The 27,238-nt window shown below is 45.3% G+C and overlaps 1 protein-coding gene across 1 annotated transcript; it reads right to left on the bottom strand.

The window, feature by feature from the left end:
- Nucleotides 1-166: 166 nt before the first annotated feature.
- Nucleotides 167-26,982, bottom strand: LOC144162608 (tRNA (cytidine(32)/guanosine(34)-2'-O)-methyltransferase-like). The gene is made up of 10 exons (XM_077693218.1): nucleotides 26,723-26,982; nucleotides 26,416-26,485; nucleotides 22,255-22,357; nucleotides 19,021-19,099; nucleotides 12,127-12,179; nucleotides 10,762-10,815; nucleotides 9,659-9,761; nucleotides 7,369-7,446; nucleotides 1,513-1,610; nucleotides 167-476 (listed from the first exon to the last, which is right to left on the bottom strand). Exons 1-10 carry the CDS (start codon nucleotides 26,841-26,843, stop codon nucleotides 189-191), a joined length of 1,047 nt encoding a protein of 348 aa, XP_077549344.1. The 5' UTR covers nucleotides 26,844-26,982; the 3' UTR covers nucleotides 167-188.
- Between the last annotated feature and the right edge of the window lie 256 nt (nucleotides 26,983-27,238).

Below are 27,238 nucleotides of genomic sequence, written 5' to 3'. Positions count from 1 at the left end.
TTTTCTCAGAATCGATATTTTGGCCATTTTTGACCATTCTAAGACCCGCGTCCCCCCTTAAACACCCACAGTTTGAAGCGATCACAACACAGGCAACACAATGCTTGCTAGTGAAAAACGCTGCTGCTCTTCGACATATTTCTTCAAGAAAGAGAAGCCACTCGTGTGCGGTCATTTGTACAGCTTTACTATTTGTCTGAGAGGTCGAGTTCGACGATGCCCGCGCAAGCCGCGTCTGTCAGCGCGTCATTGCCGCTGCCTGCTTCTTGTTCCGCAGACGCGGAAGTTGATGCCAGCAGCTCGATGCCAGCGTCATCAAGGAGTGCGGAGGACGTCGACGCCTCCTCTCCGCTGGCGTCCTCGAAGGTGGTTTTGGCGAGCTTGTTGTGCTTCTTCATGGCGTTGGCCACCTTGTACGGTGGGTCGATGGGCGGCTGCACGGGCTCGCAGAATTCGTAGCTCTCGTGCTTGTCGAGCTGCATCGACAAGAAGAGGGGAAGATCTTCAAGACTCTTTTTTTTTGCACACTTTCATAGAAACATTTGTGCCACTGGGCTTTGCTACAGGGCTGCATACGGGGCTAATCTCCCCGTTCAAAAGTTTGCAGAAAAACTTCAGCGAGAGCTGCTCTTATGTTTCAACTCGGGTTTTTCTTTTTATCAGTGATACACTGCAATGCTCATGTGATAGGAAAATTGAAGTAGCACACGCCATCAAAACAAAAACAAAAAACTATTAGTTGCATGAATGGGCAGATGGTAATCTTTTACCTAAGGTAAAGCTATTTTTTTTACAAATCTTTCAACAGGGGCACCAAATGGGAGAAAATTGTTGTATTTCGGTTATCCTGTTCTATTGGTTTTGCTGTTCCTGCTTTGCACCCTAATGTTCTCCCCTGCAACAATGCTGTTGCTCTTTAATCAATAACCTCTCTCTGTTTTACGTCCTCCCGTCACACTTTTTCACGGAGAACAGTGCCATACGAAGGGTCAAACATAACTCCAGGCTCTAGGCAAGTGAACATTTCGCAAATAGGGTATTTAGGGCATGCTGACGACAAAGAATACATGCATCTACTTCCTTTTGTCTTTGGGCATAAGTTTCAAGTTTTGCACCCAACCATGCATTAAAATTTTTGTAGCCTAGCTGTTCGCTGCTACTGCTGTGCATTATGCCAGGCTGTCGACGGACAAATTTTTTCCTTTTCACCCTAAAACATGGTGATTTTCTCTAAGAGGGGTGATGAATTATGTAGTTAATACAAACTCATCATGTTAGCTTCAAAAACAGATTCTGAGCTACGCACAACCTTCACTACGCTGCCAATATTTGCCATGAAATTGTACAAAACAGGCCATAATGCTCCCTTTCTCTTTCCTAATTGCCGTTGCCACAATCTGTGGCCATTTACGTGTGTAGTATGGTGACTACGACATTGAGACCACGCGTGCCCCTACGCTTACGCTATCCAAATCTCAAGAACTGTAGAGACCGCAACAACGTCCGCCTCACCTCCAGAGGGTACGTCCGATCCGAGTCAAATCCGTCAAGGTCTCCGCAGATCACGAACGGAACTATGCTCCTGTTGGGCTCATCAATGGTGACCTCCACTGTATTCATCAACACAAGAGAGAGGCAGGTCAAGAAAGAGCATGACGCTGAGTGCTAGTCACCATGACTTTACTGATGACCAGCTATAAATGAACTGTACTTCAGAGGACACATTTGTCGAAAATAAAAAAATGAACGTTCGCATGTGTGAGTTAGTATACGTTGCAAAACTTCCCTTTTTTCGCAGGACCAAAAGATACAAAGAGGTTTCAAAATCCAGAGCTCATCTCGATGAAACATGCAACTCCTATTTGGCACAACAAGAGCAACGGTTTCATCAGATGTTTTGTCCCTCAAACAGGAGACACCATCATTGGTGACGAGGTGTACGTACACTGAAGACACGGCCTCACAAACAGTCCATTCAAGCATCTCTGTGGCCTTCAAGCATCGTGTTTGCTTAGGGCTGCACTGAGTTATGAAGTGATTGCTGTCTGTTCTTGTATTGTATGAAGTTTTTTGATGTATTTTATGTACCTCCTACATTGTCTGTGACGATGCTAGAGCTGTTTTGCTTAGTACTTTTGTATTGTTGCTACTCCTGCCTGGGCCTAAATATTGGCCTGCAGTACCAATAAATAAATAAAAAATCTCAGACTATATTTCGGGAAGAGGGCCACCATTTCCAACACACCTCTTATGTAGGGAATCATTATGAAGTGCTTTCTTTATGTTACTGCACTTTTTGAACTCATTCTTTCTTATACCTGTGAGTGTTTTGAATAAACCTGTGTCAACTACTGTCTCACCCCTTGGACCGCAAGGTTTTGGTTAGAAGTGATTATTTGGCTCGATAGCCTGAGTATATCAGGGAATAAATGCCTCGCTAAACTGTTCCTGTTGGTGCGACATGTCGGAGTAATTTTTGTGATCAGCACCATTACAGCAGCACAACATAGGCACAGCAACACAACAAATTGAACGTAGCAAATGTTTAAAAAAACACCCGAGCTAGCCGCCCCTTAAAGGAGCCATGAAGACAAAATACAAGTTGGGTTTATCAGAAAGACTGCTTAGTCCCGATAACAATGATACCAATATCATCGCAATCTTCGAAACAAATAACGGAGGTATTGAAGAAAACGTGTGAAGCAGTCGCGACCCACTAGCAAATTTCCCGCAACTCTTCTATGACGTCACGGAACCTTGTTTGTGCGATTGGCGGCCGCCTAACACACCTGTCGCGACGACACATGACTGGACCTCTGTAATGGGGCCTCTAGTTGTTCCATTTGACCGCATCACTTGAATGCTAACACGCAGTTAACGCGCCGAAAATTATGTTTTATTGTTGGCCCGTATGACGTCATTCTTGCTCATAACAAGTCACTGTGGCGCAAAATTTGAAACTTTTTAAATACTTCTTGCTTTTTTTTTTTTTCGTTAAAAAAACATCTTTTGGGGCTGTAATGGAGCTGAGTGAGATACTGAATCCTGGTTCTTTCAAATTAAACGAAGTTGTAGTTTCTCTTCATGGCTCCTTTAAAAGGACTTCCCGGCCCACGCCAACTGTTTCCCGGCCACAAATAAATCAAAGCAGATGCCCCGCTTTCGAATAAAGCCGAAGGGTTTTGTAAAGCAAGAAAAAAAAAAAAAAAAAAAAAAAAAAAAGAACTTTCCCAAAATTTGTGGCACAAAATATTTCATCTGCGTTCTTCACCTCTTATTTTGAAATATTTGAAGTAAAAGCATTTCCCGTGGTTTAGGAACCTGAAAAACTGGTACCACTTCGAAAGTATCTACCTTTGGACCACCACTAAAACGGTATCGAATATGTGGGTAAGTTTAAGGAATAATTTTTTTTTCTATGCGTTATTGCACTGCCCAACCAATTTCATATGGAAGCAAAGTTTAAGCCTTCAAACGCCAAGGGCTTTCTTTAGCAACAGCAACCATTCAACATTCTTTTGTGCCTCCTGGAATACAAGAACGTTACAGGGCAACCCGGAACAAAAAAAAAGGTAAACTTCAAGCTAACCATTTCAGTAAAAAAAATACTGCAGCAGTAATTCACGACAACGTCGGTTCTTACTGCGGATATTTTTCACTTTGTTCACCCGTGCAAGCTGTTGTGATTACATTAAATGCGTGCGAGTATTTGAAATTTTCAAATATAGAACCGAATAAGGCAATATCAAATTCGGCTCCAGATCGAATAGCCCTATCCAAAAATTTAGAAACAAATTTTCGAAGTGTTACTTCGAAGCTCGAAAAATACAGAGTGTTGGTTGCACAATCGAGTGCTGCAAACACGCACCAGCATTTTTCGCTAGTGGTACCTGGCTAAACCGATAGAGGAAGATGCGTCTGTGAAACGCCTTGACTAGTATCTTCTTGGCACACAGCTGACCCCGCCACCCCGGTCAACAACCTCTAGACAAGAAGACCACCTGCGTGCTGACAGTCCCTGAGTCGTCAGTTTTCTGATCAAATGACGCACAAAGACGACCTTCTTTTTTAAAACCTGCAGTGTTTTTTTTATTTCTACAGAGGACATAAGAAAAATGATGAACTTGCTCAGCTGTGCACTCCTAGACACTTAGATGAAGCCTTCTTGACAACAAGGCATTAACACCGTGGCAATCCCAAAGCTGGTTGGCCTATCACCAATCACTATCTAGCACGAATTTTAATCTCAACTCTTACACATTCATGTTACGCATGAAATGCCCTTTGCTGAACCCGTATTTATAACTCTTTTGAATGTGGGATCATTTTGCGGCAAGTACTCTTCGAAAATAAAATTCAAATCCTAATGCAATTGCAAAATTGGGATGATACCACGGTGCCATGAAGGCGAAGTTCTGACGAGGGTTTAAAAATCAGATTAATTTCTATGCCTTGTGCCGCCCTATACACCGAGTTCCCTTCCTAGAAATGGCATGCACATGCAAGAAACTGCTGTTTATGTGTTTTTAACACGAAATGTGTTGATCCCTGCTTGACGGAATGTTTACCCTCATTACGCTAATGAACTGAGACACTTCTGGCTGAAGTCAGAACAAGAGAACGTTGTATTGTCAGAACGTTATATATATATATATATATATATATATATATATCAGGGTGTCGAACCGAAAAAAATACCGGTTCGGTTACGGTTCGGGTTCGGGTGAAATAATTTCGTTCCGGTTCAGTTCCGGTTCGACAAAATCACGTACCGAACCGGTTCGCGAACCGGTTCGGGAGCTTGAACCGGTTCGCGAACCGGTTCGATTAGTTGAATTATCACTAAAATTAGAAAAAAAAACATTTACTAGTTTAAAACGACCGTCAAATCAAAACACAAACTGACATTCAAAATGGTGCTGCTCCCCAAGGGCAGTGGCGCAATTGCAAAGGAAACTTTAAACAATTAGGAGATATTAGAAAAACACATGAAGTGGCGACGATTTACCACCTTCTTTATCGCTCAGACTTTCTGTTGTCCTAGCAACTATTCATAAAGCCAACGCCAAGAGATATGATGGTGGGATATATTTTCTGTCCTTTCCTTTTTTGTTGAAATCGCAATTGTCGCTATGCAATCGCCCATCACGCTAACCTTGAGGCCTTAAATTTAATCCTGCGTACGGGCGTGTTCAAATACCAGCGCTTAATAACAATGGCGCACATTTTTTATATTTGTAACAAAACAGAAAAATTCTACAACAGGCACATAAATACTACCAATGAATTAGATTATTTGGTAACCCTGAATAATTTGTTAGCTGTCACCTTATCGAATGTGTTAGCCACACTTTTGTTAAAAGTAAGCTTTAGTTACGCTCAGTCACTGCATTATTGCTCTGACCACTGCAATTCCTTTTGCGATACCGAAAGTGTGCATTACAATCAGTATGTCATCGTACCGCCTGAACCCCTACCATCGTTCCGTGTGCTACATTGCGGAATCTTATAACAGATAATGCGGTTACAAAATGAAAGGGAAATTTGACACGTGGAGCATGAGATGGGACTTTTTGGGTAGACGCTCTTTAATTCGTCCACAGCAGTACTCCCCTCCGGAACGAGTAGCAGTAGAAGCAATGTAGCGAGTTGGGCAAACGGCTTAGCAAACAGCTTAGACACTGAGCAGCTCCTGCGGTCACACTTGTCAAGTATTAATAATTTGCAGGTGTCGGACCTTTTCAACAAATTATGAAATGCAAAAAGTTTGCACACATCGGGTGTGAGCTTTCGCTGTTGCGCAGTGGAGCACTCCTGCAGCCTGATTTCTCCAATGAAGTCGCAGCTAGGGAAGGGCAAAGTCGTTTTATATCACCTGCAAGCTGCCGAGAATGACATTTCGTTTGGTCAGCTTGCACTACGCTCGCGCCTCCAGCAGCAACAGACCAATGCTACATTGGTGCTCCTTCATTTCCCCTGTTGTTACATAAAGCGTGATAGTGTTCAATTGTCTGGAGGGGAAAGTGCGCGAGCAAGTACGAAGTTGATGGTACGGGAAAGAAAAAAAGGCCTGAATTGCATTGACTGTGCAATATCAACAACAGAGGGTCGAACCGTTTCGGCATGAACTGGTAACCGTTATTTCTTTTTCCGGTTCAGTTCCGGTTCGGGTTCAGCGTGCTCAAAAAATAACGGTTCGGGTTCGGTTCCGGTTTTCGGTTCGGTTCGGTTCCGGTTCGACACCCTGATATATATATATATATATGCCTTGTCTGGAGGTCGTGGGTTCGGATCCCGCCTGGCGGGCATTTTTTCTCCACTTTCTTATTTTCCAAATTCTTTATCTTGAGCTACTACATCCTCCCCTTTGCTTTCCGAGGTCTTCTTGACTGCCAATTCTTGTTTCTGTCTTATATATATATACATATCTTTCAGCCAATATTACGGCCGAAAAGTGTCAAGTAATTAGAGCTCTTGCGCACTATGTTCAGAACGTATCTGATTATTTACCGATAGTGCAATGCGGTATGGCTGTAGGTTGTATTTATGGTTTCTTCCCTTCGTTACAGCTAATTACTGGTTACAATGCGTCTTGTATTTTTGCCCTTATTTTTGTATAATGTCTTGCCCCCCCCCCCCCCCCCCCCCTACCCGTGTAGTACCCTCGTCTAGAGGGCCTTTAGGGGTAATGTGAATAAATGAAAATAAAGAGATGAGAAATTTGCCCCATATAAAATGTAATATCATCAATACAGTTAAAAGCAGCAGGACAGATTCAGTATGTTTGTTTTAGAAAAATTTTGCTAGCGCTTTTAAATGAGTTTTTTTCCATTTGCCTACAGAACAGTTACTAAAGCATGCTTCAGACATTGTAGATGTCAGTCTCCTTATTGGAAATCGCTAGATATTCACTTCAATTCAAAAGTATTCACTATGATTTGTAACATTCAAACAAAGCCATTACTCCCTTTATATTCACTCTAAAACTGAAAATCCATTCCATTCCAATCCAATCCAATCCAATCCATTATTCCACACCCCTAGCTTGCATTTTTTCATCTAAATTTTATGTGGTTTGCTTTATCCCACGTGGCAGTGTCATGGAAAAAAGCCAGTGCTGGGGGCGCAAGCCGTGTGATGAAGCCACTGTACTTGCCCCCTAACAAAACCAACTTCCTTTTTTTTTTTTTCAGGATTTCAAAAACCTAAAAATATTCGGAACAGCTGCACCCTACGAACCGGAACAGTTCGTTTCTATGGTTCTGTTTACTCGGCAACTGCAGCGAGTGTAACAATATGGGATGGCGGAAAAAGAGCAAGGGAAAAAAAAACATTTATACGAATGAATGACAAGACAAGTCCGCTTACAGTCTTTCATGGAGCCAGTAAACATGAACGGCTTGTAGCCCTCAGGTGGGGAGAAGCGACGGCACACGACAAACGACTCTGCAAGGGCGAGAGCGAGACGTCAAGGTCAGCGACACACACAAGTATATTCCAGAACAGGCAATATTAGGGCACCACAGTAAATGCTTGACACCACGCGTCTTTTCCAAGCAGACAACAGGACACAGATTCTAAGCACACACAAATACATACGTCTCTTTTGTTTCTTCATATGTGCAGCACATCTTGAGAGTTTTGACGAACCGCCTTAGCATCGCTTGTTTTGGAGTCAAATTTTGGTGCTGCTTTGTGCGGTCTAAGCTGGCCGGGGGCGATAGGTGGCGTTTAGTAGAGCAAAACATCGTTCCTGGACTTCAAACGATATTCAGGCGAACAATCGCCTTTAAACTTTGGTTTCAAAACAATGCCAATGCATCAGTGTTAAATTACCTGTTTCTGAGAGAGTGAATGCAAGCTTACTGAGACTGGACAGCAATTGGCCACCTAAGACACTTCTGTATTAAATGATGGCTCACACAAACCTACTAAGGATTTATGCTTTAATGCAATTAAAAAAAGAACAACATATATATGAAATAACTAATATCACAGTTGGCATTCTTCCCACTCACTGTGCACTGCTTGGAAGCAGTTTGCCTTTTTTCCTGAATATTTTAAAACTTTTTCTCACTATACTCAGGCATGCCTACTGTGCAAAAACATTGCGATGTGTTGGCGTACAAGACCAAAATGCAGTTTGTAATACAGAGAGGCAACTTGTGGACATTTTAGCCAAACTGCACCAGCAACACGTAACAGGCAAAGAAATACAACAGCCAGGGAACACATTGTCGAGGTTGCACTGAACAAGGATGCCGAATTCGAGCGAACTTGTGACACAACAAATGCCTCTTCAAAAAGGCCATTGCGCTTCCATAGTTACCACCAACGCTCTTTCAGACAAACTTCATAGAGAGCGGCAGTTTAAGAAGCGCCCATAAATAAACCAACACCAGCCACGACGTTACATCCTCAGCTTACTTTAAACTATATACAAATGAATGGCGCTTCACATCGAAGGCTATTCATGTGACAGGGCCATTACGTATTTTGCGTCGCTTGAGTTACTTTCAAAGAGAGCGCAATTTTGTGCGCAAAACTTTCCCGCCAAATGCTTACCCGGCACCGATGCACCTGGAGGATGCAACAAAAGGCAAGAACATTAAGTTCCAATATTCACGTAAGGGAGCCCCCGTTTGTCCCTTCCTGAACGGTATATGCCCACATTACCAGCATTCCTCAATCTTAAAGTCACACTGCATTAGGACTGTTTTGTAAGAGACGTAAATGATGCACTTCTATCACACTGCAAACGGATCCAATTTCGCCACCACTTGCACGCTGTTGCAACTCTCACAATACATGCACAGTTCCAGCTGTGTACGGAAGCCTGTGGCTCAAATAATGAATATTTGAAGCTTAGCTGCTTTCAGGGTGAGCTAAGGAACAGCAGCAACTGTTAATGTTGCTGAAACCATGCTTGAAACCATGCTTGGCCAAGTGAGCTGTGTCAGGAGCTATTCTGGTTTTGTTCTCGTAAATCTTACTGAGCCATTCCCTACATTTCACTGCGCAAGAAACTGCAGCAATGTTTCCTGGGGTCACAATCAGTACTTGATAGAAGAGCAAGAAATGAAACGAGCTGACACTGACTTTCTTGGTCTCCTTCAAATGCCACATTGAATAGTAGATTGCCAGCTGGTAGTGCCAAGAAAATATGCAAAAATAAAGGTCTTTGTCCTCGAATGAAATTCAGATCATGAGATTTGGGAAGTACGTATTAAAACGTGGGGTACCAAAAATGCTCAAAAAAAAAAAAAGTGCAACACTTAGACATAGCTAGTGTACACTACAACGGGGCTCTGAACCACTGAATTCTCTCGCACTCTTTTTTTTTTTTTCAATTTTTCCTCCCCCATAACTCGAAGGAAGAAAAAGTACTAATACCACACACATTTTCAGAGCGTACCCTTTCTGTCCCCCCCCCCCCCCTTGCTTTGTGCCATGCGAGTGGTGCAATCACTAATAACTACTGGTAGTTCTTTGTAACCATAAACACTGGCAAGTTGCAACACGGTACTGAGTTGTACTGCAAGTTGTACTATGAAGTAGTAAGCAGGCAATCGCAGCAGTGTTGTACTAACAGCGACAACTACACTGCTCCCTACTAAAGGCGGGCGGCAGTGCCTGTCAGGTTGTCGAGGAGGCGTACCGATGCTGGAGTTCCGGCTGCTGCGCGGCTTGGCCACCGTGACGTGCTCGAAGAAGAGCTTCAGCTGGGCGTACAGCAGGGTCACGTCCTTTCCCCGGAAGATCTGCAGACAGGAAAGGTAAGAACGGAAAGGGAGCGGGAATAACGCGAGTGTCCCTTTGGAGACTCTTTGCTTGCGGATGGGCAAAAGTGGAAGCAATAATAAGGCAGGAGCGTGCGAAAGCGGCAGAGAAAATACATTAGTAACTGCACTGCTACATTCCGTGAGAGGTCCTACATCAAGTGTGAACTGGTGATTGTTACTGCATCTTCGTGCATATCGTACGCACCGGTAATCGACAAATCTTGAGAGTAAAGTCGGGGTGCAGGTCGTGCACAAATTTCGCACCAAACTACAGCTTCTCCACAATGCATGCATCATCCCTAGCCATCACTTAAAATCTTCCCACTGCTCTGTTTCTAGCTGCCGCATTGCCAAAAGCAAAAGTACACTGCTTTGCAACCGAAAAATGCCATTTAATGTGCGAATATTTACCAAATTACTGCTGGCACCACTTATGGATAGTTTTTTTTTCTTTCCCCCAATCCACACCACTTGGATCGTCTATCGCCTGTCACACCTACACTCTTCAAGAAAAATTGAAAGCAGGAACCGTATACACCAGAACAGCTAGAATACGAAGCACAAACTCAGAGGTGCACTGCAAAGGTCTAAGGACACAAAGCAGTGCCAAAGCAGTGGAAGAGAAACAACTGAACTTCTTGAATGCCCAAATGTTTCGAAAACACTGCAAAATGTCTCTAAATGTTTTTTTTTTGTTTTTTTTGTAAAATGAACACTACAAGTTCTAAAGCTCATTCAAAAATGAGAAGCCTGCCCTTAATTCTAAAAAGCACATCGGCCTCGAACAAACTGGGCCTAGACAGTGTGTTGCGACGGATTCAGTCTGTGAACACGAAGAAGAAACCTTCTGTGCTTCTACACAAAGAAATCCTGTTGTTTTCTTTCTCACTCGAACTAGCAGTGGTGTTTCTTGAACGATGACAGCGACCGAAAGGATCGACACATCTTCGCTACTACACAGTGCACACAGCATCATTACCTTGGCAATGTAGGTGCCGCCGTCCTTCAAGACGTGTGTGGTGATGTTCAGGGCCTGGAGCAACAAAGGAGGGTTTGCCAAAATAAGAGGACGCGAGACGTAGCTCATTCGGTTGACTATGGCAGGCAACACAGTCACAACAGCCGGCCCTGCCTGGCACAGCTCACAAGAAACACAACTCTTAAAAAAAAAAAATACTTTTTTTTTTCACTTCCTTGATTCCATGTCTGCACCTACCTCACATGACATCGGCTAATTTACTACCCTGTCTGGTGATGAATTTAAGATGATGCTGGTGCAAGGGCTTCTAGGCCAAAGAGCGCCAAAACAAGGGTGTGTTAATGTCGCAGGTGAGTTATATGCTGTACACTTTTCGTCAAAAGATGCTTACGTAAAATTGGTGTATAGGGCCGATGATTGTTGGTAAAAAGTGAATAAAACTAGTTGAGAGAGTAGAAAAAGATTTGGGCTGAAAATCACGGTGCCTTGGGGAGGAGAGTTTTTGCCTAGCACAAAAAAGGATGAGGCCCCTGAGTGTCACGGAAAAGCACCTCAGCAGTGTGTCCTCATTACTGGCGGACAAGCTGCGGTCATGTGCGATAAGAAATTTCCCTCAAAAAATCAACCTCGGCCAAGTAGTCTAAAACTTTCTTGTAACTGATTATTCCTTCATCCGAGAGAAAGTGTGCCGGCGATGAATTTAAGGCTACCGTATTTGCTCGCGTAATGAACCCACTTTTTTTACAGAAAATTTCGGCAACGAATTTGGGGGGAGGGTTCATTAAGTGGGAAAGAATTGCAAGAGATTTTTAAAAGTTGAAATTTCACGCAATAAAGTTGCAAAGAGAGAAGCATTGTCAGAGCCTTACCATTTTTGTAAGAACACGTGGGTAATAAGTAATTAAATCTCTTTTTTACTCCCATCATACTAGTGGGCCCCTACTCCCCATAGAGCTGCCCTCCCTACTGAAGTCATTCGAGGCTTCACACTCGTAGTTGGTCCACAGCGCACCGTCTTCCGTGCCATGAAGGCACTCCAAAATTTCTTTTCTCACACTCGGAAGCTTCCCTTCTTTGGGCCCACGGAACACGCGGCTATCCCTGTACGAAAACCTCTCGTTTTCGCCCTTAGCATACCAGCACTGGGGCAACACTGGTGTCACCCAGTTTCCATGTGCATCAACGCACGCTCCAGCACCTTCAGTTTAAAACCGGCTGTGTAGCTCATTTACTGGTCCGCAGTACGGCACGCACCAGGAGCCCCAAAAAAAGGTCACAACACAGCTGAACAACAAAACCATGGAGTGTAATGGCAAAGTCATTCATCTCTTTTTCCTCCGCCAAGGCGCAAGAGGTGCCACTTACCGACAGGAGAAGTTCTGCCTGAATGTATTCGTCGATGTCATGGAGCCCAGTCACTACAAGAGGCAAACCACAAGCAGTGAGATTTGGGGGTCATGCAATCACCAAAACAATCTTCTCGAACCATTTCCCGTTCACACACACAAAAAAGGAAATGCGATACCCGTGCCACAGGTATACGAAAAATTACATTAAGTGCTTTATGCCTTAACTTAATTTGCCTTACCTTAATTTGCTGCTACACGCAAAAATCTAACGCCATTCGCTCTAATGTCATTTTTGGTTTAAGGAGTTCAGCACAGCTCATTTGCCTTCACGAACGCCTTAAATCTGCCTACTCTCGAACGCGATGAGCAACAAATGAAATCAGCGAAACTCTCAGCACCGGAGTGTTGAGGTGGAAACTTAGAGGAACTTCGAAATATACGATTTTTTGTGCACTCTTGGTGGCGAAAGTCCTGAAGAAGACCAAGTTCACTAAAACAGCGGCAAAAGGCAAAACATCGTGTTACTCGTCGTGTTAAATTTGTCGGATTTGGCTACTGCTGGTAGGCGACGGAAGCTGCTGAAGCCACTTTTAGAAACGGCTCACACCATTTTTGATAAAACACTATTTGTCATAACATTTTCTGTCACACACACAAAAAAAAAAACGTTTTTAACCCTTGTCAGACGTTTTCCTCTACGTTAAAAGCTTCTAAAATATGAGCGCATTTCTCTTTTTGGTCATTATCACCATCATGCCTACCACATTTATTGCCTTTGCGTTTTCACGTGCGCCACGGCCCGCCCAAATAATGTCATTCAGTACCTTGAGAGCTTAAACACTTAGTGTCATTTTTCGTGTACGTGTAGCACGGGTTTAACCAGAACATTCAAACTGTTAACCAACTGTTAACCAACTCCGTGATGTTGGTTAACAAATAAAAGATGCGGTCCATATCTGAAATAAAACTGCTGCCATAATGAAACCCTTAAAATCAGCCAAGTATTTAGCCCCGGCACCAAAATTCTGTAATAACAACAAGGCCACCTTGCCACCTTCGCCAAAACAAACCACAGTAATGTGAAGCAGCACCCTCTACCAAGTGCAGTACAGGCCAACGAGGCAACCTCTGATTAATTAATGTGGCTCCGAGAATTAGTATTTGCACTTGTTACAGCTACCAAGCAGATAGTTCAGTCGTAACCTGAGAATATTTACCATTGCTCATTGCTCACTATTCAACGTTTGCTCATTACGGCACGCAGCCAAGTCGACTTGATTGATTGTAGGATTTAAAGGGATCCTGAAATACCTTCCGCCGATGCATGGATGTACGTGTACCCAAATAAAGCAATGTATTTGTAATCTCCTCCCGCAAGAATTTTGTTAAAGCGATGAGTATTAGTTGAGAAATCGTAAATCAAAAACCGCGCATTATCGTCGCTCCGCGTTTCCTCCTCCTTTCGACTTACTCTCCGCTGTTGACGGCGCGCGAGCTTTGCCTCCCATGATGCTGCGCTCCGCAGCGGTGACGTACTTCCGCTATTGCGCTACCAAGACTGTCGTCTGCTACGGGCAAGCTTTGTTGACACCACGAATTCCGCACTCCGCTCAAGGCTGGAAAAGCGAACGAAAAACCTGGCCGCATGTATGCGGCGGCCTGGCCTTGCCCTTTCGCGGTGTACGTTGCTGGCGGCACATGACTTTTTATCGGCGGCGAACTCGCAGCCGCACAGGGAGGGTCGTGCGCTCGTTCCCTTGATGCACCGCGCACTGTTTATCCAAAAAGCGCCGTATCAGATGTGGCCCCGCTGGTGCCGGGTCTTATTTTGCGGCGGTGGTAATTCCTGCCGGCGGCATGTGAAAAAGTCATATTAAACCGATACAGAACCCGTGCACAAAACGCTTCAATCATGTGAACAGTTCAGCTTGGGGCGACGCATGGTGGAGAGCGGCAACGTTGGCAAAACATGCTCCGTCGCGGTATGGTGTCTGGAAGGGGAAGTGTGACGGGCAGAAGCGAGAGGCTGCACAGATCAGCGATTACAGCTCTTAGGTGGCGCCACAATGGAGGAGGGGAGCTAGCGCTAGCGCCGATACGCTGCCACCGAAAGTACGGAGTGCCGGCGGTAGGCATTGCGTTTCTTCCGAAATCGCCCTTGATAGGGAGAAATTTGATTTGTGTCCGTTAATATGGTACGCAAAAAGGGTGCAAGCAGTTCCTAAATTGAAGAAACGACTAAAAGGACGATGTAATTTGGAACTGGCGCTGACACATGTTGCGCGCAGACGGCTTCGTTGCTACGCTGGTTCTTTCGCGTCTTCCGGCACCTAAGCAGACGAGCTCCTTTCATTGTCCAGAGCTGGAACGGCTGTCTGTTCGATGCAATCATTCACTAACAATGCTGCGCCTAGATATTGATCCAGGTGCATTGGTAACTTTCGCCAGTATTTTATTGCCATATCGCGGCAAAGGCAGTTTTCGCGCGCATGCGGGCAAGCTTGGAACATGAACGCATACTGAATGATGGAAATAGCGCAAAAAGAAGACGGGACCCATAACTTAGACAAGAGCTATCTTGTCTGCGTCGTGCCAATGCCTCGGAGGCATTCACGGAGGCATTGGTCGTGCTGTCGGTCTTCCTTCCGCGCTATTTTACCTCGTGAACGGACACCAACTTCCCCAACTCAGTACTGCACTTTCAAACGTGAATAAGACAATAGAAATGTACACAAAGAAACGTAAACATAGTAGCTTCTGGAGGTGGAATACAAGCGATGTGGAATAACATGTACTTTTAAAGGGCAGTCTTTGCGCCTTCAAAGCGAAATAACCTGGAAAGTATCAACCTTTCCCGGCCTATGATTGATCTTTGCTTTTCGTGTTTCAGCTCTTGATCGCGGTGCATTTGTTACTGATGTACAATTATTTAAAATGAATTATCTGACATCCGAGAAAACAATTTCAATGTTCACAATAGCAAATGTCGGGGAAATAATTGCAAGTTCGCTGGGAATCAGTATACACCTGCAAAATCAGTACACACAAGCACAATTTGGAGGGCATGTTCCAGTTTATTTCTTGCATACACTTCAATAAAGCATGTAGAGTGCATAAATTGGAAAGCGCAACATTTCCGAAGCTTTAAATGATTTTTCCTCCCGGCCGCGGCGGCCGCTTTGCTGGCGGAGGCACGCAAAGCAAAAAAGCCTGTGCGTTCGAGATTTCGGCGCACGTTACTTTATGCGGTGGTGCACCAATTACGGGCAGCGCAGGTTTTGTTCTTAGTATTTTTTTGCGGACGCCACCGAACCAGGTTGAGGTCAAAATTAATCCGGAGCCCTCTACTACGGCGCGCGTCATCGCCTGTGTAGCGTCGGCGTTTAAACCCCGCAATCAATCAATCAAATGCTTTTGCGGGCCGGCGGCTCAACTCTTTCCTTATTCAGGGCCTTACAGTGAGCCTGACAACAGGCTTGGTCGAATTTTAGGCAGCCTAAAGAAGCGATGAAATCATGCATGCTGAACGCATGAAGTTTTATCCTATGAGAAAAACATTGTAAACGCCTCCTATAGCACCAATACAAGCTTGCCGTCCGTGGCTTCGGCGGAATGATGTTCTTGAAGGTTTCGCTACATTCCTGCCAATGTCGATCGACAAGGAAAACGCACAACGTACATTCAAGACGATAAATGCGGTACGCGTACAAAACAGGCAACATCCACAGCACAACACCACAGGACAACACGCTCGGCTGAAAGGTGAACACAACGCCAGCGACGCATGCGACGACCCTTCCAAGGCCGCTCCCCTCCCTCGTGCAGCGCCCCTAGCGGACTGCAAGGTTTTCATCGCATTTCGTGCAGCAGCCAAGCATGGCGCGCATATAGCGCCCGTCACACTTCCCCTTCCAGACACCATAGTCGCGGCTCTGAGCTTTCTAGCGCTGGAGCGAGCGCCATTTCTTTGACAATCTCAAACATCGGTTGCCTTGGCAACAAGGCACAAACCGCTCCAGAAGTCAGTTACGGTTGCGTGATCCCGGTTCAGCTTGGGGCCCCACTTCGCGACATGTGGGAACTGCAGGCGTACCACTCACTCCCATTGGGAAGTGCGAGATGCGTTTGGCATTACAGGAGGCGATGGTGTGTGTGTTGTGGACGCCTTTGTTTCGCGATGAAATGCGACGTTGTGCTTCTGCGGGTGGATAGTGCTTCCCATGGTCTGGATTATCTTTCTCGTGCGACGTACGACTCAACCTCGCATGGGGTATGTGCAGTGTGCGTGGCTAAAAGCCATCGGCTTGTGCGCCAGAGTTAAGTGACTTGCTGTTCGTCCCCGCAAACCGCGCGCAAAGTGAGTACCGAATTTACGGCGGGCAGGAGGCAACCCATCCTCCGTCAATCGTGGTTCAGACTTGCAACGCATGTTGTGACGTTGTGTTCGTTAGAAACGCATCTCTGGATTGTTTTGAAGTTGAATAAAATGTATGTGTCAAACGCGGGCATTCGGCTGAGGGCGTGCTCTGCGATTGCACGAAAGAAGTGCCACGGGGCTTCAACGCTTTTTTTATGGAACGTACTCAGGTAACAGAATATCCATGTCGTGTTATGGCCGTGTTGCATTCAATACAAACGGTTAGGCGTTTGTTTTACACTTGTTTCGTTTGTCGTAAAATGCCCAAGCACTCCGGCACTCCGCCGGCAGATCAGCCGGCGAGCCGACGCTGAGCAGACGACTCATCTCTTTGCCGGAAGTGCGTGAAAAAGCCGCCCAATAGCAGGATGTCTAGCTCGTGACGAACATCTGGGAATCGATGATGTAGACATGTGAAGATGGCGGCGTCCAAAAACACGAAGGAAAGGGTGAGAAAAAAGCGACAAACTTTGCAACAAAAGTGTGAGCTTTCCGCTGCGCGTAAAAGAGTAATACTTGGCACAGAGGACGTTGACGACCCAATCTAACGGTTGCGCTAGTTCATTTAGTGTGCTCAAAATGCCTTTCAGGGCCCCTTTAATGCGCCAACGCAACGCAGGCAATGAGGCGTGCCGTAGTGGAGGGCTCCAGATTAATTTCGACCACCTGGGGATATTTAATGTGCGACGAAATCTCGAACACCAGGGGCGTTTTTGCTTTTCGCCACACAGCCAAGTCCTTCATGCGAGAAAATGTAGGCGCTTAATGACAACCCTTACATTTGACCACGTTCCCGCTAAGAAATGATTAGCTCAAATGGTAGTGATTGGATTCAAATGTTGGTACCTGCTTAGAACAGACAGCAAAGGTCTGATAAGAGGCGAGAGGAATTCTTGCGTGTTCTGAGGTTTGAAATGTGTGATCCTTCCCTACCAAATGCGAGACACGCCGAAGTTTCAATGCAATTTCAACACTTCTTTTTTTTTTTTTTTTTTGCCTCGCAAGAAAAAACTGCAATCCTAGCGCCAAATGCTTGACCAATTATGGCACACAAATTTGACAGTATGTGTAGGCATATGTTTGCCAAAACTCCCTGACACAAAGCACTGGCATGGAAATCAGAGTCATTAAATCTTGCCGTAACATGACTTTTGAGGTCTGTGTGATGAATGCTTCATGAAGCACAACTCCAAACTCTGCTCCATAGCCATTTGTTAAAGCCCAGCCATGTATTTCACACCATGCATCATTAAAAACAGATCTTATACTCCACTATATTCTTGTTTGATGAACAACAACGCCGCCACAGTGGATAAATTTGTGACCAAATGTGCTAAGTGGTAGTCACTATTTTTCCATGGTGCCCCACTTTAAATTAACCAAATTTTTTTTAACCACAATGTGAGATGAACTAGGGACGACAGCCAGAAAAAAATTAAAAATATTAGGCCAGCAAAGCAACTAATCTACCAAGATCTCAAAGCAGAGGCTTCTCAAAAGGTTTTCAAATTGGGCAAAGTTTTACACTGCCTCCATGATGCCTTTCACTAGGTGATCGGTAAAAAGTGCCAAGCCTCATGGGTACATTGTCTGCTCCCGCGGAGCCCCGCCACTTTCGGTTCGAGATCTCTCCTTCCCTCCCGTAAGCTAGCGGCTTTCATGCACGTGTGTGCGTGTTGCTTATCTGTTTTCACACACACACACACACAAAAAAGCTTATGCATTGCGCAATCAACGAATAACAACGATTAATCCTACTGGGGGCTTCTCTGAAAGGTACGCGCTCTGTGACAAATAAACAACACGCACGCACGCGCATGAAAGCCGCAGGTGTACGGGAGGAAAGGAGAGATGTCGAACCAGAAGTGGCGGTAGTAGACAACGGACCCATGAGCCTTTGCGCTTTTTACCGGTCACCTATATCAGTAAAGGTGTATTTCCAGGAACAGTGGCTCATGTAGTGTAGCAGCAATTTAATTGCTGTTCCATCTATCATGGTGTCTTTTATGCGGAAGGTGAAATGTTGAAAACCAATTTTTTTTCGCTGCACCCCAATTTTTCCTTAAAAAAAAAAAAAAACATGTCCCAAAGTACTCCAAAATGGACAATGCACCCCTTTTTTATGGTCTAAACATACACAATTTGCCCGTAAAAATAACAGAGGGGCTTCGCACGAGGATGCATCCACAACATTTGTTTTTGCGCATAAAAAAAAACTGCATAAAAATTAGCAAGACACTGGAGGATTGATAAAACCTGAAAATTTATAGATACACATACATTTCTCTTTGCTACTGCTATTGCATTTGATCTTTAGTCTCTGATCATCCAACTAGACTGTCGCAAATTGAACCGTTTCCTTGGGACACAAGTATATGACCAAAAAAACAAGGGAAAAAAAAGACGAGAGAAAATGAGGCTCAGGTGTGGCTCAAAGGTGTACTCACACAATCCCAATAAACCCCTGTCCCCACGCCTTGAAGTTCCACTCACCGTCTGGCGCGCCATCGCACACGACAAGGTCTGCCTTTTCCCCTTCAAAGTGGCCGATGATCTTCTGGGCTGTGGTGACCTGGTTGGAGGGGAAAGACACAAGAGAGACCTCGCTGAAGGAACAAACAGCGTTGCAGGTTTCTTCAAGAAGCACCATAACCTGTTGGCGATTGATGAGATGAATTGAGAGATGATAAGGCCACAATGCCGCTGGGCTCTCGGGCCTGCCATCAGAGGGTTAACGATCAATTAATACCCGTGCCACACAAACACGGAAAATGACATTAAGTGCTTAGTGTTTTAAGATACAGAATGACATTATTTGGGTGAGCCGTGCTACACGTGAAAACGCAAAGGCATGAAATGTGTTAGGCATGATGGTGATAATGACCAAAAAGAGAAATGCACTCGTATTTTAGAAGCTTTCAACGTAGAGAAAAACGTCTTACAAGGATTAAAAATGGTTTTTGTGAAAGAAAACGTCATGAGAAATAGTGTTTTCTCAAAAATGGTGTGAGCTGTTTCTAAAAGTGGCTTCAGCAGCTGACGCCGCCTGCCAGCAGTAGCTAAATCTGAAAAATTCAAAACAAGTTTAACACGATTTTTTAATTCTTGTCGCTGTTTTAGTGAACTTCGTCTTCTTCAGGACTTTGCCACCAAGAGTGCACTAAAAATCATATTAATTTGAAGTTCCGTTAATTTCCACCTCAACACTCTGGTGCTGAGAGTTTCGTTGATTTCATTTGGTGCTCATCGCGTTTGAGAGTAGGTAGATTTAAGGCGTTCGTGAAGGCGAATGAGCTGTGTGGAACTCCTTAAACCAAAAATGGCATTAGAGCAAATGACATTGGATTTTTGTGTGTAGCAGCAAATTAATGGCATTAAAAATTAAAGCATTAAGCACTTAATGTCATTTTTCGTGTACGTGTGGCACGGGTATTACACTAGTCAGAGCTTGTTATAACGAAATCTCGCAGGGAGTGAGAATTCATTCGTTATAACAGACATTCATTATAAAGAAGGTAGGTACGCACCGAAATTGCCGGATGCAGAGTGCCACCCAAAATGCAGCATGCACAATGGAATGGAACTAGGAAGCTCTATTTTAACACCTGCACTGCACTAAAAATACTGTTAAGGGGGAGAACCAACTAATTACAATATTTTCACGACTATAACCTGCACCCCCATATTGCACCTGCAACCAAAACCAAAACTGTCCCCACATATTCCCCACACAATCGACTGTGTAAGGCAATCTTTCAGTCACGTGATGCGTTTGACAGCATTGACATTTTTGCGAAAAACAAATGCAGCATTGCTTTTTGGGGAGTCCATGATGAGTCCCAGACTGATAACCAAGAGCCCCACTATATTGCCGCGAACTAGGCATTGGGTTTGTTTGTTTATGTTTTGTTTTTACTGCCCGACCGTGCCCGGCTCTGTTATCTGTGTCCCAAGCGAAGCGCGTGTTCCATTGTTTATTTTTATGCCGCACGGGTTATCTCTTTCTGATACAGAGAGCGTTTCGCGCTAACGTCACTAGCCTCGAATAATCTTCTTTGATCTACAACGTTCTATATGTAAATCGATGGTTCGAGAAACACTCGCGCCGAAAGATAAAAGCCTGCAGAGCAGACGACGCGGGATTCCGATCGCCAACACTCGCCTGCGCACGTCACTTTGTTGAGTGCTGCTTTGCCACCTGTGTATTCTTTGAGTTGTTAGGGGAGCACAAGTTCGCTCTAATAAACTTGCTTTCCTTCAAGACAACTGCGCCGTCTTTGGCTGCGTGACCATATTAGTGCCCCTGTAAGCTATGACTGCACCTGAGAATCTTCAATGAGTGCCAATGCCTTGTATGCGAGCGCATTTATGTTTTTCACCCGCACCAGAAAAACAGCCACGGTGGCTGACAAAACTACGCATTAAATGGCATGTAATAGATTTGATGACACTACGATTTTCCCACATCATCATCAGCTCATGCATGTCTGCTGCAAGATGAAGGCATCTCCTATTGACTTCACCACTGCTTTCAAACTGCCCCATTCAAGTCTACTCTTTGCCATCAAATTTTGATGTCATCGCTCCATCAAGTTATCACCCCCCATTTCTCTCTAGTTATTCCATTACTCTGGTAGTGCACCGGTTGTCATTTCTCCATGTAACACGTTTCATGTGATGTCTGGTATAAGGTGGTCCCAAACTCACATTACAGTAGGTGGGTTTGACTGCAATGAGATCAATTGCATAAATATAGAAGTTCTTCAACCCCAGCCTGCATTCAATTTGTTTAAAAGCTACAAACACCCTGCTTGTGCTTTCCCAGTTTTTTTTCTTCCTTTCCACTCACTAAGGTGAAAGGTGAAGGTGACCCTGAATGACCTTAGCTGACACGAACAGTACAAATTCTGGTACAAATAATATCACATGATCCAAGGAAGGCCAAAAGAAAACCAAAGCGTGCCAGCCATGCAAAAAGATGGCTAGTCATTACCAAAGTTAGTTAATGATTGATTAGTGGTCGACAGTAATGACCAAAGGTAGATCACGATGAGTTAAGATGTACTAATTATTTATTGGTGATTGGTAGTAATGATTTAGCGAGGTAGTATTATAGTGGATTAAGACGGGTGTGAGTGGACGTCAGTGTAGCCCTGAGACAGTAAAACAGCGTGGCTGCTGTGTTGACAGGTGGACATGTATATAAAATGTACTTGTCCAACTGGAACAGAATGAGCAATGGAACAGAAGATGGTAGGTGTAACGTTAAGAGACAAGAATAGAGCGGAATGGGTCAGGGAACAAACGCGTGTTAAGGACATCTTAGTAGAAATTAAGAGGAGGAAATGGACGAGGGCAGGGCATGTAATGCGAACGCAAGATAACCGTTGGTCATTAATGGTAACAGAGTGGATCCCTAGTTAAGGCAAGCAGGCCTGGCAGGGGGCGGCAGAAATTTAGATGGGCAGATGAGATCAAGAAGTTTGCGGGGACAAATCGGTCACAGTTTGCGCAGGACCGGGACAATTGGAGATTAGTGGGAGAGGCCTTTGCCCTCCAGTGGGCGTAGATAGGCTGGTGATGATGATGATGATGTCCAACTGGTACAGCTGGAACCAGAACCACCTCGTTGACTTAGCGGTAGATGTGAAGATGTACCATCAGGCTTTCGCTTTCAAAGCACGCAAGCAGATGCAAGCGCTCAGAGAAATTTTTTCACCAGCTCACCTCGGTGATGTCTCCCTGGAGCTGAATGACGCCTGGCAGGGGTGCCATGGCTTGCAGGTCGACAGCCACTATCTTCACTTCGTCCGGATTCTCGGTGTTTGCCCTGCAACAACACGGCACGGTCAAGCATAGAAGAAAAAGCAGATAGAGGGCACAACTTACACTCAGACCGCCCAAGATTTACACTGGGTTCCCCCTGGAGCAACACAGAGATGCCAAGAACAGACAAGAGGGCAAGCAGAGAACACTAGTCAGCCTTAGGCAGCCCGAGAGTTGCACTGGAGGGAAAAAAATTAATTTCAAGAAATACTGAGCTTTGCCCAAAGGGGTTTGAAGCTCTGGGTAATAGCAAAGGACGTAGACAAGCTAAGCCAAGCTGTTCCGCATCCAAGTTCTACCGGCTGATGTCTGCCAAGCACAATAGAGTGTATCGCTCGTGGGCTTAAACCAGGCCTGTGGACAACCCTAAGCACATATCGGTGTTGCAACAAATTCAGCTCTAGTTTCCGTGTGAATGCAAAGCACACCCATTGTAGGTGACCGCAGCAGATCACCTAGTCAACTCCTTGGAAAGAATGTGAAATAACTGCACCGCTTTTCTGCCCACTGTTTCACAGCAGCAGTGGTCTAAAAAGGAAAGGGCGGTGGCTAATTCAGACTGTCACAGCACATTTACGTGCAAATTTATGCAAATGTGCAAATTTATGCGCTTTGCTTCTTTTCAATTTCTTGCTCTGCACAGCGCACACAATGAAAAACATGCGAGCTAGAATTCACGTACATTAACAAGAAAGAACAAGTGTGCATATGCCATAACACACAGCACCGACAAAGGTGCATGCACTTTCTTTTCTTGTTCAAGCGGCGGACAAGAAGCCAACCTCTAAAAGTTGAAGAAGTGGCAAACCATGCTGTCAGCTTTGAAAAAAAAAAAGAAGAAAAGAAAGCTGTTTTTCAGGCATCTACCCGAGCCAATATTGGGTGGCCGCCTGACGGGCAGCAGACGATCATTGCTGTCCATTTTTCTGGACATTGAGTGGGGGAAAAAAAGAGCAGCGCTACCCAGGCAAAAAAAAAAAAGAAAGTGTGAACTGTTTGTCTGCTCTTTGCATACAGGGTACAGGGCGGAACTACGGAACTAGAAAGCCATGACAGGCTCCAGCCTCAAGGTACGCTTGACAGCACCCGGCAGCAGCAAATGCCCCACCAGCCCCTCCCTCCCATTAGCTGCCCAGTGCACCCAAAGCCATTGGTGTCATTCACAACTTCGGTGGATTTTCACAACACGCAGGTCGGCCCTAATGATGCTTGAACTAGCACTGATCCAAACCTTTTTACATTCAACTTTGCACATATCATGGCACCCTTCGAATCGCAAAAGTGGCTGTGGCAGTTTCCTGAAGAACAATGAATAAAGTGATACGCTGGAAGCAAAGAGAAATTGAACGCCCGAGTTGATTAAAAAGACAACATGCAGTTGCACTAAAAACTTTCCCCCTTTTATACTTTCCTGCAATCTTGTTTGAAGAAAACAAGATGCTGCCATCGCTTTGTGATTTCCAATTGAAGTGGCAAATTTCAAATCGTCCAGTTTACAGCCCCATTCGTAACCTGTCCGGAAGGAGTTGCTGGAAAAGTAGACAGTGTCCACGTCAACAAGTACAGCCAACCAAAAGCTGAGGCTAGGCCACTACATATGAAGCATAGGGAACCACAATACCAGGCCCTTTGCTATAATGCAACCAGAGGTTCTGTTCTTGCTTCAAACCACTCTCACCCAGGAGATCATTTGGCAGGAAGATGCCCACTTATTGTGGCCGAATGCTTGATGCTTCCAACAAGCCGGCTGGCCCAAGTTTGGTGGCCAGGCAAAAACCTCGGACCATAACAAGAGCAACCCACGTGTGTCTCCAACATCCGTGGGGGCTGAGGCTTTTGCTTTGGAATTGTTTTTTTCTTTGTTTCCTGCAAGTTATTGTCCATTAAAATTGCTCGATTGTCTTGTATCGACTGAACAGAGCTGTTTTATATCACTGTGTGAAATCACTGGTGTAATGATTGAGTGCTGTGCTGTGGCACAGTCGAGAACAACTCTGAGAATGGGGTGGTTGAGTAAGGGCTGCAATTGGATTGAGCGGAGTTGTACGTCATCACCATGGTCCCTCCAAGATTCTCCGCAAGCCAAAACTGGCACAATAGGTTGAAGGGCCAGATGCCTGCCCATCCTTCCTCTGTTTCCACAGATTTCACCGACCAGCCCTACAACCCTTGAGCAAGGTAAGCTGTCCCCACCATAGACTGATTGTGGGGTTTAACTGTTGTAGCTACACTTGAGGAATGAGGCGTGCCTTAATGGAGGACTCTGCATTGATTTCGACCACCTGGGGACCTTTAAAGGAACCATAAAGAGAAAATACGAGTTCGATGCATCAGAAAGGCTGTTTTTGTCCCTATAACAACAATACCAATTTTATCGCAAACTTCAAATATTAAACATTGAAGAAAGCCTATTCAACAGTGGTGACTTCGTTGGTTGGATTACGCTGGTTATAACACAAGACAGACTAAAAAGGACACGCACACTTGACGTATTGACTGTGCCGTCCATACGTCAAGTGTATGTGCCCTTTTTGGTCCACCTTGTGTTACAAACAGCGCAATCCAACCAACGATGTTTAACCAACTCGCCCGCCACCAGGCGTTATTCAAATGGTTGACTTCCCAAGACGCTTTCCGGAAATTTTTCAATTACCTCACAGAATCTTGTTTGTGCAATTGGCAACTAAGCGACTGCCACAAACCACGACTGGGATATGGTAGTGGGCTCTCTATACTCGGTTACAACTCAAGAACGGCACCACCTCATGTAGTGTATCAATCCGCCAAAGCGCCGGACCCGTGACGTCAGTGCGCGCGCGTTTTGAAAGGGGTTTGCTCTGAATGCGTGATATCGTCTGTCTCGTCTCAAGCAGTTTGGTTGTCGTCACTGGAGTCGTTTATAAGCATATTAAGTCCAAAAAATCACCGGAACGGCTCACGCCATGTTCAAAATATTCCCAGTAACGCCCTACTTGCGCCGCGCGGAGAAACATCCGGCTACGGTGATAAGGCCCAGCGGCAACTTCCGGTGCCGTTCTTAAGTTGTCACCGAGTATAGTATTGTTCGATTGAATCACTCGAACGCTAATACGCCGTTAATAAACTGATAAAAATGCTTACAGTGCTGGTCCATAACACATCACTCCTGCCCATATGTCACTGTAGCGTGAATTTGAAATCCGGTCAATATCTCTTGCGTGAGCTACCAAAGTCTAGTTCTTTCAAATAGAACAAAGTTGCATTTTGTCATCGCGGCCCCTTTGGCGTGTGCTGAAATCTCAACACACGGGGAGTGTTCTCGCTTTGTCTCCATCAGGAAAGCGGCCACTGCGTACGGGATCGTATCCGCGTCCTCGAACTAAGCAGCCCAACGCCTCAGTCCCCAAGGAGAGTTTGGATGGCCGGTGCCCGCGGCTGCCTGTGGCTGTGCGCAGATCGACAGTCTTTGACAGCAAGGTCTTGTTGCTGCTAACTTTGGAACAAAAGCCAACGTTCATATTACAGCGCGGAAGTAAGCGGCTGAAAATCGCCGCGGTCAAGACGCAGCAAGTACAGTCGAAAGCTTTATGACAGTAAACACGGGAGCGCGTGCCGCTCAATACATGCAGAGTGCTCTGGTGAGAGGATGGCGCGCTCTCGCAGTTCGTGCGGTTGGCAGGCGCACTCCCTGAAAGCGCTTTATCGCGCGGCTGCCTGCTGCATTACTTATATCACGGAGGATAACACTTTTTTTTTTATCACCCAATCCAGCGACGAAAAGCAAACGCTTTAAAGCGTTCGCTCCGTTTTGCGCTTGATAAAAAGCCCCTCATCGGCTCATGTACTCTCTGGAATCGGTTCCAGATATTTAACGTGGCTACCGCAGCAGACAACAGCGCTGTCAACCGTTGTCAGGGAGGGAGTGGTTCCGCCAAATGCACCAACTATGACAGTTCGCCATTCCATCGCTAGACCGCTCTGCATGTACTGAGCGACACGCGCTCCCTCGACTGTACACCCTATACAAAAGTGTGGTTATGTCACTTTAAAGCACTGGATTTCAAGATTGTGTTGAAGGCTTACCGAAGTTTCCGCGAAAGCACCTGGCTCCAGCTCCCGGGAGCAGCACACAAATCAACTGCTTTTGTGACCCCTGCAGGAAAATACAGCGAGGACGAACCGAAAGCGGCATCTGTCACTTCGCCACAACACCCGACACATTCGAAAGACCGCGCGTCGATGCGGCAGGTTTTCGACACCAGCTGTATGGCGTGCCAATCGTCAGACAATCACAGATACTGCACCCAAAAGCGTGCAACAACCCTGTACATTATAATCTGAGCAAGCATACTCGCTAACGAAGGAATTAAACATCTCGTGTCGGTCTTACCGGTGAAGATATGGAACTCCTCGTTGATCTGCAAAAGCTTGAACGCACTCCGGGCCCTCCAGCCTTCTTCCTTGGCCAACCGGTAATATACATCGCGCTTGTCCTTCGAAGAGCGTCCCATTTTTAATATTCAGCCAACCGCCGAGAGCTGTGGAACTTAACGTAATATCCACACGCGCCCAATCGAACTGAATCACACCGCAAAAATATGAAAAACGCCGAGCACACAGGGGGTCGCCATTTGTGTAAAAATATCGGTGGACGTTAGACTACTGGTAGAGGTGACGCAGCCCTTGAAGCCGTTAAGCAACTAGCGCCAAAACAGGCTTAATAACAAATTTGTTACATTAACGTATTCCAAGTAAAAAATGGTAGTGCAGTACTCCAACACTTTTTACCTACTATTAGAGACGTACTTAAAATTTACGAAAACGGACTATTTTGCTTCCCTCATCGCTCCATAGGGTTCCAGCTGTTCGCTTCCCTGCCTCTCTTCATCTCTCCTCTTCCCTCATC

This window comes from Haemaphysalis longicornis, unplaced genomic scaffold, assembly GCF_048455015.1.
Source record: "Haemaphysalis longicornis isolate Haplotype H1 unplaced genomic scaffold, Haemaphysalis longicornis Haplotype H1 scaffold_12, whole genome shotgun sequence".
Classification (NCBI taxonomy): Eukaryota; Metazoa; Arthropoda; class Arachnida; order Ixodida; family Ixodidae; genus Haemaphysalis; species Haemaphysalis longicornis.
Note: the sequence above shows the minus strand (reverse complement) of the source record. Positions and strands in the feature narration are given on the sequence as shown.